The 15,704-nt window shown below is 39.3% G+C and overlaps 1 protein-coding gene across 5 annotated transcripts in view; it reads right to left on the bottom strand.

The window, feature by feature from the left end:
- Positions 1 to 468: 468 nt before the first annotated feature.
- Positions 469 to 15,704, bottom strand: part of ASCC3 (activating signal cointegrator 1 complex subunit 3) — a 332,274-nt gene continuing 317,038 nt past the window's right edge. For all 5 annotated transcript variants that reach the window (XM_067702481.1, XM_067702479.1, XM_067702483.1 and 2 more), the window contains 5 exons: positions 10,103 to 10,254; positions 7,812 to 7,959; positions 3,768 to 3,977; positions 1,372 to 1,547; positions 469 to 1,274 (listed from right to left, as the gene is read on the bottom strand). In XM_067702481.1, the coding sequence (XP_067558582.1) occupies positions 1,130 to 1,274; positions 1,372 to 1,547; positions 3,768 to 3,977; positions 7,812 to 7,959; positions 10,103 to 10,254 (831 nt within the window). In that variant the 3' untranslated portion in view covers positions 469 to 1,129. The remainder of the gene's footprint in view (positions 1,275 to 1,371; positions 1,548 to 3,767; positions 3,978 to 7,811; positions 7,960 to 10,102; positions 10,255 to 15,704) is intronic.

Raw genomic sequence — 15,704 nt, 5'->3', positions numbered from 1 at the left:
AAGTTTTAAATTCCAGTACTTGCGGTGGTTACATTGGAAAGTATTTTGAAATAATTGATCACAGGACCAGGAATAACTGAAATTTCTTTGCCAAGAACAGAATTTCATTTCACTAGAAAATGTATGTTATATGGATATGGAATCCAACAACGTTTTATTTGGAAAAAAAAGTATTTTTCAAGATGGAAATTGTTTGGACATAGGGAAATTTCCTGTATCACAGGTGAAAACCTACCTGTAGGGGCTGAAAATTTTCTAGGTTTGCCTCAGGCCCGCCCTGAAGAGCACAGAGACAAAGACTTGTACTACGTGGCCTGTATGAATTAGACTATACTTCTCTCCTTGTGTAAGTAAGTATTAAGAGAATGGAAGTGAAGTCTGGACAGAGAAGGAAAAGAAAAAAAGAACAGAAGAGTAAGAGGGGCTATAATGGAAAGGAGGCAGAAGGAATAAGTGAGTCAGGCTGTGTTGAAGTGGTACTCTAAATATTTTATTTCTACCAGTTACAGTATCTACATTTTCTAAGATCAGTATATTCTGTTTTCTTTTAAATCATCATTGGGCTCTGTAATGTAATTTTACATCATATATTATTAACATTTGTGACAATAAGAAATTCTTGAAATTACTTCCATATGTGATCAAAGTATAAATTTTGTGAACAAAACACAGTGTGTCACTGTACAGATTTATCTTATATATTTTATGCTGCAGGGTTAGAAATCTGTTATAACAAATCTTAACATTGTCACGCCCCTGTGCAGTTAGTTTTCCTTAAAAAAAGAGAAGCCGATGTTCTTGTAAACAGTACACTGTGAAAAGTAAGATTTGATAATTCCTAGGTATCATCTCAATATACACAAATTGAAAGATTCTCCTATGGGCGTCGTCATTTTACACATCAAGAGACCCATGGAGACAATGTTATAAAAGGCAACATTTGTTAAAAGGCCCCCACAGCTGACTCTGCATTGGTCGAGTCAGAGCTGCAGCCGCCGCCAGTTTCCGCAGTGCCTTGAGGTTGGAAGTTGATTCCCCCAAGGCAAACGTCAAGTAATTCGACTTTGTCCAGATGACTGAACAGTCAGGCTTCTCCACCACTTCTTTCAAATGGATTGTTCGGGTCGGGTTACTTCACTTTGAGGTCCGTCAGGGCATCGGAGATCTCGTCGGCCTGTGCGGAAACACTGGCCGGCGTGACGTGGAGGTGGATGTCGTACTGCTGGTCCAGGCCAAGGTAGCAGTCGCTCATGAAATACAGTGTGTAGATATACCTAGAATATGAAAAAGGAACGAAAAGGTAAAACTACCGTTCTCATCACCGTTGCGGTTAATTCTTTCGGAACTCTGGTGGGGTAAGACTCTGCTTACCTTCCAGGTACTTCAGGAGTATAAAAAGAGATGGAGACAACATGATGATTTCGGACATATCCCACTCTTTTCAGAGCGATAAGTTCTCTCTTATCCACTTCTCCTAATATCAAAAACCATCCTTCATCTTTTGATTTGGGAAATCGAGGGGTGACTGCATGGCTGTCTTGCTTTCCCTGTAAACCAGAAAAAAAAAAAGGAAAGATAAAGCATTACTAATGGCTAGATTTTCTATACCACTTGGCTGTGCTTAAAAGGCCACGCTGTCTTTCTTGGAGGCCATAAATCTAAGTATCTGGGATGTGTTTAATTTTCAGGTTTGGTGTGTTTGATATGCTATCATCTACCTTTCTTCAAGATTCTCGAAGCACACTCTAGCCACACTACTTTGTGGCTCCGTGAGACAGAAAGCCCTCGAATCTTTCTCACACCATTCTTACAAATGAAATTAATTCCCCACTTGCAGATGAACACACTGAGATACAAACATATCAACCAAGTCTTCCAAAATCTTATTTGCAAGAAATTGATACTGGGGGAAAAAATCAATCCAGGCTAGACTCTGGATCTTAGGATAATAAGCACTCTGTCACATAAACATCTTCCCCCATCACCCAAGAATAAAGCTCACATGAAAAAGCACATATTCTAATACGGTGATATTAAAAAGTCCTTTCTCTGAGGAATGGGAAATTGTAAGCCAAACAATTTATAAAATATATTAATCACCATCATACAAGATTAACTATCACCATAATGACAACACTTGACGTCTTTATTTTAGATTGATTTTTTACAAAATCCAAGATTATTCTAGAGATTCCTTAAGACAATGATTTATGGTGTAAAATGTGCTAATAATGACATGCTCTTAATCAGACTTCACTCAATATTCCAGAGAGAGTTGTTTCATTTAAGGCATTTTAAAAAGAGAGGTCAGAGAGCAATGTATTTTTACAGCACTTAGAAACAAAATTTTCGAGTTTCTCTAGCACAGTTAAAGCTAATGTTTAAGTACTAATACTATAGTAAAAAAAAAACCCTTATACTACAATATTGTCAGAAATGTTTGCAAAGGTCTCAAAATAAAGTTCTCTCTAATTAGCGCTCTCAACGTACCTTAGATACACCTCAGTACACTGTTTATCCAGGCACTATGATAAGCTGCTTGAGCAGCTCTTTGTTGAGACTGTGAGCCCCCTGAGGCTGGGGTACATTGTTTAGCTATTTGTGACAGGCCTCGCTTCTGTCAGCGTGTCTGCACATGGTAGGTGCAAAGAGAACAGGGACTTGAATCGGAGAACTCTGTGCTCCCAGCCTGCTCTCATATTTTCTGACTCTAGGACCTTGGCAAATTCCTATACTCCCCAAGGTCCATTATTCTGTAAAATGGGGAATTTTACGCCTCACACGGCAGCTATAAAAAAAAAAAATCTTAGTTTTTTTTCTCATGATTTTATCGGTATGATTACTACTGCCTTTTCTTTTGTAAGTTGGGATATACCGTCATCTAAAAATGCTCATATTAAAGCCTCTGAAATGCCAGAGGCCAATCAGTTCATACTTACACTGACTGATTTTTAGAATTAGAAATCTAATGAGATGGGACTTAAAGGCACAGTATTGAAAAGATATTGTACCAACAGAAAGTTACTGACCATTTCGTGTGTGAAAACAGAGGGGACAGTATTAATGAACTACAACCTCACTCCTGAGGGCTAGTTCTAGATGTGGGAAAGCCCCTGACTCCACTGAGCTAACGAAAAGGCAAATCCTTATTTCGATTATTATGGGCTAAAAAACAATCTGTCCACATGCTGTGTACTAATATTCTTAGAGGGCCCAATAATTATTTTTGGTGTCACAGGCAACAGAAAAGAGCACAGTAATTTAAAATAAAAATACTGCAAATTTTTGGCCTGTACGAACGTTGACAGAGCTCCCTCACATGCATTCTAATGAAGGAAGCAGACAGATGTGGCAAGTGAGCCACGGGAAAGTCTAGCTAGCGTCTTCTTCATTTGGGGTGCTGGGCAGAAGTCTAGATTTTGAGATCCCTTCAGAGTCCTGAGTTTCTGGTGCAGGTGGCCTGGTGTAGGGCCAAAGAATCTGCACTCTTAAAGGTACTCCAGAAAATTCTGCCGAGCCTGTAGACCATACTTTGAGACCAGGACTCTAGGCATTATATTATTATGTCACGTGGGTATTCTGGGGTTGAAAAATGGCACATGAGGAGAACTGACTAACTGCAGAAGACTGACTCTTGCTGCTTAAGGCCAGTTGAGGAAGCGGGATTGGTGAAGGGCACGGACGCATTAGTAATATAAAAGACATGTGTGCTGGTGCGTGCTGGGATCTGGTGTGAAGCATTTGAGAATGGAAACCAAACACTATACCTTGTGGAACCCAAGGCTGACTCTCTGCAAGCTGACTTGAAGCACATACTCTTGATCAGCATGCAATCTGACCCATCTGTTGTCGTTGCGTTTGTCAGAAGTCACGGTTGTGATAGAGAGCTCATCGTGTCCTTCCGCTGAGTCATCCCACCAGCCTTTAACACTTAAGCCAACATCTATCACAGGCAAATGAGATAAGAAACTCCATGCCTGAATAAAAAAAGAGAAGATAAGGAGTGGTTAATGCAAAATGTAGTGAGCAACTAAGAAATAGTGAGCTTTTTAAAAAATCAACCTCTTTGTATTGAGATTAATTCTGGATTCAATGCAGTTGTAAGAAATAAAGCAGAGAGATCCTGTGCACCATTTCCCCAGTTTCCCCCAAGGGTAGCATTTTTCAAAACTCAAGTACAATATTAATACCAGTGATACAAGCCACAGCTCTTGTTCAGATTTCCTAGTTTTTCTTGTACTCATTTATTTGTGTGTAAAAATAGTGTGCTTTTAATCTTTGTGACGTCCCTTTAAAAACACCTAAAGAAGTATTAATCATTACCTAAACTTGTGACCCCTTTCTTGTAAATCCCTTCTGGACATTGAGTGACTACTGACTACACTAAAAACTAAGTTTTAAAATAACTGTTGTTGAACTGGTTAGTTTTAGAGAAGCATTTAGTATAGCATTTATGTGACTTCTAAGGCAGAGAGCATTACTTGGGGATACAAAAGCAACTTGAAAAATGTTGTGATGCAATTGTTGATGTCAGTCAGTGTCATTCATTGATCATTTATTGTACAAAATGGGTTTTTCTTTTGCTTATAGTGCAAATTATTCTGAAAGGAAAACATTTCTATATGTTTGTATATATATCAGAAGGAACCCTCTAAGTCTAGGGTTCTTTCTAGAAAGAAATATTTTTTTTTGGCATTATCATATTGAGAATACCAATTTAAATGACACATATTAAAGGGGTAGAAAATATTTTACCAATTTTATTCCTGCTCTTTCAATTGAAAATATTTGTGAGAAATCAAAATGCAGATGGTAAGTGCTTATCAGTTTTTTTTGTTTGTTTGTTTGTTTGTTTTTTTGCAGTACATGTGGCCTCTCCCGATGCGGAGCACAGGCTCCAGACGCGCAGGCTCAGCGGCCATGGCTCACGAGCCCAGCTGCTCCGCGGCATGTGGGATCTTCCCAGACCGGGGCACGAACCCGTGTCCCCTGCATCGGCAGGCGGAATCTCAACCACTGCTCCACCAGGGAAGCCCAGTTTTTTTTGTTTTTTGTTTTTTTAAAATTTATTTTCTTTATTTTTTTGGCTGCGTCGGGTCTTAGTTGTGGCACATACGATCTTCGCTGACGCATGCGGCTTCTCTCTAGTTGTGGTTTGCGGGTTTTCTCTCTCTCTCTTGTTGAGGCACGTGAGCTCAGTAGCTGTGGTGTGTGGGCTTAGTTGCCCTGGGGCAGGTGGGATCCTAATTCCCCGACCAGGGATCCCCTCCATTGGAAGGTGGATTCTTTACCACTGGACCACCGGGGAAGACCCTATCATTGTTGAATGAATGAATAAATGAATGAATTCCTACGTCTATGGAAAAGATGTATAAAAATAAACCTAATGTCCTCAGATAACTAATTGTCATCTTTTTCTAACATTTATAAATATGTGGCAAATATCACTATCAGTCAAGAAAACTTCTCTATATATTGGCTGTTTTATCTGTTGTTACCTTCTAAGTTAGTTTTTAAAAGCACATGAATACTTTAATTTTGGTTTTCCTTGTATTTCTTTAATATATACTACAGGTTTCCTGATAGGCTTTGATTTCCTGTTTGCTAAGACTTTATTGCTGTTGAGTATACCACCTAATTGAAATGAAGAAGCCCTGATGAATCAAACTATCCCTTAGGAATTCAAAAAATGTAAATCCAATGCAAATTTTCAATTCAACTCCAATCCTATAACTTGTCTTGTGAATCTGAAATTAGGTTTGGAATAGATCTTGAAATAGTCAAGCCACAGAATGGTCTACCCTGTGCTTCAAGGTACAAATGATGGCTTATCCCTTGCTAGAACCAACAGTCACCGAGTCTAGAAGCTGTACCCACTGGATGTTCTCTTAAGACTGGCCGGAGTGAAGACACAAATACACCATTTCTGTAAAGCATTTAACTTCGTGAGACAACACAGGTAACATTTACCACATGAAGCAAGACTTCATATGTTTCTTCACTTGTACCTTTAAATGAGTTACCAATATAATATTTTAAGTATTAGCAACTCGTTGGAATTTTATTTCACAAAGCTCCCCAAAGTCAGATCTGACTTTTATATATTTGTAATCTTTTGCAGCACTTGATATTATTATTTTCAATCTTCAATGTATATACATGTATTTGTTGTATGTGTATATATTTGTACATATATATATATATATACACACACAAACATACATACATACACACACACTCACATATGCGTATATAAAACATGAGCTGTTTTTAAAGAAATTGCTAAGACATTTCAACACCAGCCAAACATATTTATCTGAGGATTAATCTTCATCTATTGAATCAGGCAAGAGCACTGCCATGCATACAATTATTTAATTAGCAGCCAAATCCTCTGCCAGTCAGCAGCCGTTGCAGGCATACTGATGGGGTAGAAGATGCAAATCTCACAGTAGTACTGCTTTTTCTCATTACTACTGCAATTAGCACTTAAATTGATGCTTTAAACATACTAATTTCTGGAATAATTCAGGATTTGTATGTTACCTGGGATCGCCTCACTGCAGAGCCGACACCAGATTGCTCTGCAAATTGAAGCACTTTTGAGCCAAATAACCATCATCATATCAGACTGAGCCAATTTGCATTTGGTTTTAAAGATAACAGAATGGCAATTTATGCAAATAAATTAAGTAAGTTTACTTCTGAGTTCTCCCTGAACTAATTACAACAATGTTCTAATTTTTTATCACATCTAAAACTTGGCTTGAAATCACTGTACGTTATGTTAGAAATCTGTTGTTGCTAATAGAAGCCTTGTTTTCATCTTAAATATATTGTTTTTATTCATAATTTTGATGATAATTTAGTTAGAAAGGTAGGCACTTATTATGAATATTTAAGTAGCTTTTGGTGCCAATTTTGGGTTCAACAGAAATTGAACAATCAGACTTTGATGCCTGTAATACTTTTTCCAAGTCCTGCTCGAAAATAAGTTCCACTGGAAAAAAAAAAATGACATGGTTTAGAAGTTTCTTTATTTTAGTATCTGCATTTGCAAGTCAGTATGTTAATTATGTTATAAATCCTGAACATTAACTTTGACATGTTTAGGGTGAAATTGCTTAAGACTTAAAAGTCTATATATGCCAAATATTTCTGGCATTGTTCGTTCATGTTTTTGATCTTTCCAAAGAGAGTTTGGAGCAATGACCTATGTTGTCTTTCACAACGTAGATTCAGATTTATATCTAAATTATAGGGTATACAAATAAGGAGTTTCTTTGAAGGACTACTTTAGAATCTAGAAACAATAAAGTGATTAAAATGGGGCGGGGGCATAAAAGAGTAATTGAGGGAACTGCACGAAAATATACCCAGGCATAAAAACAAAACAAAACCCACTCTGAAGAAGGGATTAGAAGGGCTCTTGAGCAATGCAGCCTAGTGATGGGCGAGTCATAGTAGGCCTTTCTCAGCCGGCTTAACAGCATGATACTGAAACAACCTTCTAATAACGCAGACGCTACTTCTAATTATTGTTACTGTCATTATTTAATACCATCTTTTGAGCTCTTATTCTGTACCAGGAACTACATAGAGCAGTTTACATAATAACATCCTGCTTGATCTTACCCAAAACTTCATGAGACGGGTATAATGTTTTCACGTTCATAATCAGGGTTAGTAAATGGCGGGTGGAACTTAAACTCAGGAGAGTCTGACTCTGAAAGCAGCACTCTAAGTTAGAAAACTCTTGGTACAACTTCCCAGAGTGAGGGAGCATCGACACATGGAAGTGATGGCCTTACCTGCTTCATTTTTGGGGCTGGTAGCTCTTTTTCTATCATGGAGCAGAATCCATGCTCCTTCCCTCCACAGGCGTGGATCAGTTCAGGGAGGCACTCGATGGAGCCAGCGTGCCCGGCACGTGGACCCTTTATACCTGGGCTCCATTTCCTGAGAAAGAATGACGCCAACCAAATGATTCTTTCATAGCACAAATGAGATTTTCTGACAATGATGATTTATATGATTAGAACAGTTTAGAAATTAAAGTTACTACAAAGCTTTTTAATTTGTTTAACATCTTTATTGGAGTATAATTGCTTTACAATGGTGTGTTAGTTTCTGCTGTATAACAAAGTGAATCAGCTATATGTATACCTACATCCCCATATCCCCTCCCTCTTGCGTCTCCCTTCCACCCTCCCTATCCCACCCCTCTAGGTGGTCACAAAGCACCGAGCTGATCTCCCTGTGCTATGCGGCTGCTTCCCACTAGCTAGCTATTTTACATTTGGTAGTGTATATATGTCCATGCCAAGGCCACTGTTGTTAAGCTTCAGTGAGACAGCATTCTCATCAATCCAAGGCAGTTTGGCTATCACGACATAAAATGTGTAAATCATATGTGAGCTCAGTAGATAATTAGGGTTGACAGACGGTGATTTCTATAGGAAGGCACTAAAGTGTGATAATGCTTCCATGTGGATAAAGTACGGAACTGGCAGAGCCCTGACATGTTTTTTTTTTTTTTTTGCGGTACGCGGGCCTCTCAATGTTGTGGCCTCTCCCTTTGCGGAGCACAGGCTCCGGACGCGCAGGCTCAGCGGCCATGGCTCACGGGCCCAGCTGCTCCACGGCATGTGGGATCTTGCCGGACCCGGGCATGAACCCGTGTCCCCTGCATCGGAAGGCGGACTCTCAACCACTGCGTCACCAGGGAAGCCCCCTGACATGTTTTTAATGGATGCAGGCAAATGTCTCTAATATAAGTACTTGAATAAAGTTTTCATTGTAAGTTGTTGAGATCATACAATTAAAAGTGCATTTTGGGAATGTTTGAGATCTATAGCATAAATAGTGCTGGATCACCAGGAATGGAATCTACCTAAATCTATTTCCTGTTTATATAGCAAGATGAACAATATCACTGAAATTAGACAAATACAGCACTTTTCTGGGTAACAGTAAAGAATTGGATCAAATCTCCTAGGCCCCAACCAGCTTCCCTAACAGACCCATGTGCTGTCGGGTTAGTACCCTCACGTGTCTCCTTTTCTGCTGAAATCCAACTCCCGTAAGTTTTAGTACCATATCGGAAGGGTTCCTGAAACTGAGCTGCAGACACATGAGGTATCTGCTCTTTCCCCCAGGCCACCTGCTGCTGGTGTGCCCCCCACCCCCTCTGAATGTGCCTTTTAGTTACCAGGGACATCCTGTGGTGGGGACTCAAGCACCATGGAAACACCTGCCCTGGAATCCAGTATACTTCAGTCAAATGGAGGGCCTTCCCTGAGGAGACCCCCCATGTGTGCCTGAGGTTCTGCTTGGCGTATGTCTCCAGATGCCTCAAAGGGCTGCCACTCCTTGTCCAGCTGATGAGAGGGAGAGGGTGCATGATGGCAAGCACAGCCAGACAGTTTTGCTTGTTTACATGACTGTGAACCAATATTTTGGCTGCAAACTATCTCTCAACTGGTGTGAAAGAAACATTTTCATTTGAACACTGCCCACCTTGCCTGTAATATGTATTGTTGTTTCCTTTGCTAAAATATATGTAGCCATGTACATAGGACCTAAGAATTGAAAAATTTTATCAGGAATATAAACTCCTCTTTTAAACGCAGGTTATATCTTGAGCTGCTAGTATATATAACTGCTCAGTTTTGGACATTTTGCAGATGCACAGTTTACTTTTGACAACAGATTTCTGATCCATCAAATCTATTCTGCAATAAAAGAAACTGGTAATTTATTTTGCTCTAGGTCACAAAGCACTTTAATAACATCTTTAAAAATGAAGGCTGATATTGTAAAGGAATAAACACAGTTAAAATGAAAATGTATTCGATGTTGCAAATGGAAAACAACTTAATAGAAGGTTAAAATGAACTGTGGTTCAGCTTGGGACCAATGGCCAAATTCCAAGTGGGAACGCTATGTCGCTAGGCCATGTCTCCCTCTGGGAAACATGGGCATTTTCACTGTAAAGAATCAGTATTCTAGGCACCACATGAAATTCAAGTGACCATACATGTAAAGGAAATAATTTTTTGAAATAATAAAATCCTATTACATCGAAAATTAAAATACTTACCTGAAAATGTGAAGATGGTGGTTTTCTATGTGTGGTATCGTAAGAAGAGAAGAGTCTTTCAACCACCGCCCCTGGATCACCATCTGCACCAGGTTGGTGATGTTCAGGACAGTCACCAGCCAGCCCTGGTGTGCAGCCACATCCAGCATTGCCTGAACAGGGAGAACGCATGTTATATCATGGCACCTGCCCCCTCAGTGGGGGGTCTGATGATGATAGCCTTAACAAAAAAACAAAAAAAAAACACCCCAAGCATTATACCTCTAAATTACTATTAATTAAAATAGAAACCAAAAAGTAAACTACAGTTGGATTGGAGGGAACACACTGAACCTCTCACAGCATTTTTTGAACATTACTTTGTACAAAGCGCCAAATATTTAACTTTTTTAGGTCAGCAAAGATAAGCAGATAATATTGGCACCTAGTAATAAAACAAAGAGAAAAACTCAGTGTACCTCGAGAGCAAGTACCTCTATAATCCACTGTATCAAGAGCACTAGTTGCCGCGTTTAAAGCATAAATCTCAGGTAGTCTTTTCCAAATTTAAAAGCAATAATGGCAAGGTGATAGGAAGTCTTCTTGCTAAAAATGAATTTTCCCCAGACAGCAGGCTAAAGGCAGAGCGCTGGTTTTCAATGAAAATTCTATACCACACACTAAAAGCGGGAAGGACCAGTGGTACACGTGGAAGGATGAGAAGCTATTCATATTAGTCTATACATTTAATCCAATGTTTTATGGACAAACAAACGGCTGCATTTGCTTAAGGCAAAACTAAACAGTGAAATCTTATTTAAACAATGGAGAAGTTTACACAGGCAAAGCTAGTTCAATTAAATTAGATTCTGGTGAATGCTGACTTAAAGACACATAAGTTAATATCATGATCTGAGGCAGCTACGTTATACAGTTTTAGGAGTGTACTCTCTTGTTTTGGGAAATGAAGAGATGAGGGTAAGAGAAATCAGATGTACTTCGTAAATGCCTAAAATGATACTTTACTGTTTCACTGATGGTAAAATATTTATAAAATGTTGTACAAAATCTATTAGTACATTTTTATAAATGGTTCTTAAAGGTCTATTATGTTAGTAAAATTGATTTGCCATACTACTTAGTACTAGTGAATCAGACATATTTTCCTTCTAAGTTTTGAATTTCCTACTTAGAGTTCTCTAATTTACGAAAAGTAAAATAGTTTAAAAAACATTTGGCTAAACCAATCTGTGGTCTTTTTACACACATTACAGGGAGATGGATCCACGTCTCTGGATGCCATGGTTAGCGTGACGGAATGGTCAAATTGGTCTTTAGCACCCATGAGCCTACTAATTGTACATCGTAAAGCCTAATGGCTGGTATAATAGGTATACTTATATGTATGTATACGTGTATGTGTGCATATGAAAGTGTTTACATGTACAAAGGTATATGTTTATAAATCTAGGGAAAGCTCACTTCTGTTCTTCCTATTTCTCTGCTCAACTGATTTAAACACTTTGTCTTTGAAGTATATGAGACAAGCTGGTCATGAGGAACACTACTCAGACGAAAATAAATGTATTAGCTCACAAGTCACAACTCGCGAACTCCGTAAGGGAAGAGAAATGAGTAATTATACCTCATGAGTAATGCAGTATCATGATGATGTCAGAAGTTGTAATGTGGAGTAACTATGGTGATTTTACTTGTGATTTTTACATTACAACTTGACTGGAAATAAATTCCAGACCACAAGCTCACATACTAGAAGAGCTGGATGGACGGACCATATGTTTTTAACTTTGAAGTTTTCATGATGAAGTTGAAAGATTTCATAAAATTTATGAGAGTTCCCCACAATCTTTCTTTGTATGATCCAGATGTGAAACGTAAAAAATCATGCAAAGTGATTGCTTACATGAAGTAAATGAAAAGACTGTATTATGAATTGAAAACTATTATTTATTTATCGTTTTAATTTCAAGAAAAGGCAGGTAGGGAGACCAAGAATCCAGGATGAGACAAGGTTGTGACGACCCAAATGTGCTGGACAAAATGCTGCCACACGGCTGTGCCCAACCACTCCCTTGTGGGTCCTGTTTTCTCTGCTCCCTCCTGCCACTGCCGTAGCACAGACCCTCATCAACTCTCACTTGCAATATTATAAATATCCCTTTATCCTCATTCTCATCTAATTTTTCTTCAATCTATATTTTATATTGTTACCACAGTACATTTTTACAGAGGCAAAACTGATCACGTCATTCCTCTGCTTAAATTTCTTCAATAGCTCCACGCCGTGTAGAGGACAAAAGTTAACGCTTCTCTGCAGGTTCTCTTTTTATAAATCCTGCTCCCTCTACCATGTCTACCTGGGAAATTCCTATGCATCCTTCAAGTTGAGCTCAAATGTTACTTCTTCCTGTGAAGGCTCCTTGATGGACTGCGGGCACTTCTTTTCCTACGCATCTGCTAATCTTGACACAGGCCACCACTATCCTATTGTGAATCTTTGTTTATACATGTGCCCATTAAATATAGACTCCTTGATGGCAAGGTTCTGGAAGTAGTCTTTGGAACTGTAGCCCTAGCACAGAGCACTCAAGAAATATTCAATTTATTAAAGAATATTGGTAAACATCCAATTACAATAATTATAACAAACATTCTACCTAAGTTACTGCACACCTGCCAAAGGCAGCACAGCGCAGGAAAACATTACAAGCTTTGATGTCAAACACAGGTTTCAACCCTGATTTTGTCCCACTTACTATGCGTAAATTTTGGGAAATCACTTAACCCTATGACCGCTAGATTGCTCACTGATAGAAGGGTGTTATATGTCCATATAGGGGTGTGATGAGCGTAAAATGAGATGATGTATGATGTAAGATATCTACTATACTGCCTGGAACAGTATAGATCTGTTAGGCCTCAATATTAGATCTCAGTAAACAGGTACCTGTTTTAACGTTCCTCTATGATGAGATGAAAAGAACACCCTAAAACAACTCATTCTTTCTCAGAGGGACTTCCTTTGGACCTTTGGGGGTTAATTTCCACACTGAGTAGTACAGGGATTCGAGGAGCAGGGCATGTAAGGTGGGGAGCAAATGCATGGAATGGGCAGAACTGTTCATCAGCAGAGGTGAGCAACTGCAAGAAAGTCGGGGGACACATACGGCCAAAGACAGACCCTGCAGCCCAGGCCAAACTGGAGGACATGGGCCTCGTTCTCAGTTTGAGTGGACAAGTCCGTGTCACCATGCAGGTAGGTACCTGAAGGGGCTAAGGCTAAGGGATGGTCCAGGTAAATGGGTTTGAGGGTCTGGCAGGTCACCCTGACATACCCCTGCATGACTGAGCCTAGGAAAAGGACTACTATGTCTCACTATCTTTTACAGCAGTCTTCCTGGTAGATGAGAACTAACAGGTGGGACAGTATGGTACTGGCACAAAAACAGACACACAGGTCAATGGAATAGGATAGAGAACCCAGAAATAAACCCACGAATTTATGGTCAATTTATCTACGACAAAGGGGGGAAGAATATACAATGCAGAAAAAACAGTCTCTTCAATAAGTGGTGCTGGGAAAACTGGAGAGCAACATGTAAAAGAATGAAATTTGAACATTCTCTAACACCATATACAAAAATAAACTCAAAATGTATTAAAGACCTAAATGTAAGACCGGATACTATAAAACTCCTAGAAAAAAAACACTGGCAGAACACTTTGACATAAATTGCAGCAATATTTTTTTGGATCCACCTCCTAAAGGAAATAAAAGCAAAAATAAGCAAACGGGAGCTAATTAAACTTAAAAGCTTTTGCACAGCAAAGGAAACCACTGACGAAAAGACAAGCTACTGAATGGGAGGAGATATTTGGAAATGATGTGACCCATAAGGGGTTAATATCCAACATACAGAAACAGCTCATACAACTCATCATCAAAAAAAGAAACAACCAATTAAAAAATGGTCAGAAGAACTGAATGGATATTTTTCCAAAAAGGAAATGCAGAGGGCCAAGCGGCACATGAGAGGCTGCTCGACATCTCTAATCATCAGGGAAATGCAAATCAAAACCACAGTGAGGTATCACCTCACACCTGTCAAAATGGCTATCATCAAAAAGACCACAAATAGATGTTGGCGAGAATGTGGAGAAAAGGGAACCCTTGTGCACTGTCGGTGAGAATGTAAATCGGTGCAGCCCCTGTGGAAAACAGTATGTACGTTCCTCAAAAAACTGAAAATAGAACTAATATATGATCCTGCCATCCCACTCCTGGGTATATATCCAAAGAAAATGAAAACACTAATTCGGAAGATACATACACCCCAATGTTCATAGCAGCATTATTTACAACTGCCAAGATACAGAAGTGACCTAAGTGTCCATCGATAGATGAACAGATAAGGAAGATGTGGTGTATATATACACAATGGAATACTACTCAGCCATAAAAAGATGAAATTTTGCCATTTGCAGTGAGATGGATACACGTGGAGGGCATTATGCTAATGAAAATAAGTCAGAGAAAGACAAATACTGTATGATATCACTTATATGTGGAATCTAAAAAGTATAACAATCTAGTGAATATAACCAAAAGGAAGCAGACTCACCCATATAGAGAACAAACTAGTGGTTACCAGTGGGCGGGCAATACAGGGGTGGGAGAGTGGGAGGCACAAACTACTGGGTGTGAGACAGGCTACCAGGATATATTGTACAACACGGGGAATACAGACAATATTTTGTAATAACTGTAAATGCAGTGTAACCTTTAAAAATTGTATTAAAAAAAAAGGACTAATAGGTATATGCTCCTCCTTAGAATGGGGCTGGCTTTGGTAACAGCTGGAGATCATGGCTCAGTTCCCCAAGACACCTCAAAGTTCCTTACAGAGATTTAATACTCAAACAACGAAAGGGTGCTTTAGTACACCGAGGAGAAAAAACCCTGCACATTCTTCCACCTTAGTATTAACGTTAGGAAAATGTTGAATCCCCCTTTACCTCTTAGCCGTCCTCTACTGGGCATGCTACCTATCAGACAAAGCTAGGATGATTCTAAGTCTATGGGAACAAATAGGTGGAGGCTGACTCCATGCACGAGACTTTCTCCTACTAAGTTAAAGTCAACTTCAATTGATTGCTGACTCAGAATTCTTTGTCATCCAGCTGTGAGAGTGGAAATATGATTCCTAGCATTGCACTGATTCATGAAGTTACACCACAAATAAAACCTTACCATAATTAACAGAAACTGTGGGGTTGTCATTTATTTATAGGAAAGCAGGCAATGAGTGTGGTTTTGAACGCATTTTAACCGAGGTGCCACTATGAAGCAAGGTGAGAAGCCCAGGTATAAATGAGCTCTGGAGAGAGAGTATGGGCTAGGGATGTGGACTCAGATATCCTGGGCACAAAGCGGGCAGCCAGAATAGTTAAAATGAGCACCTTTGGGGCAGAGCTGAGGATAGCAGAGCGGCAGTTACCTGGAGATAAGATGAGGAAACGCAGGAAAGACCAAAGGGGTAAGAGCATGTAAGGGACTCTTAAGGGCACTACTGAAATAACTGCTTACAGTGGTCCTTTGTTA

Source organism: Pseudorca crassidens, chromosome 13 (genome assembly GCF_039906515.1).
Source record: "Pseudorca crassidens isolate mPseCra1 chromosome 13, mPseCra1.hap1, whole genome shotgun sequence".
Lineage (NCBI taxonomy): Eukaryota > Metazoa > Chordata > Mammalia > Artiodactyla > Delphinidae > Pseudorca > Pseudorca crassidens.
Note: the sequence above shows the minus strand (reverse complement) of the source record. Positions and strands in the feature narration are given on the sequence as shown.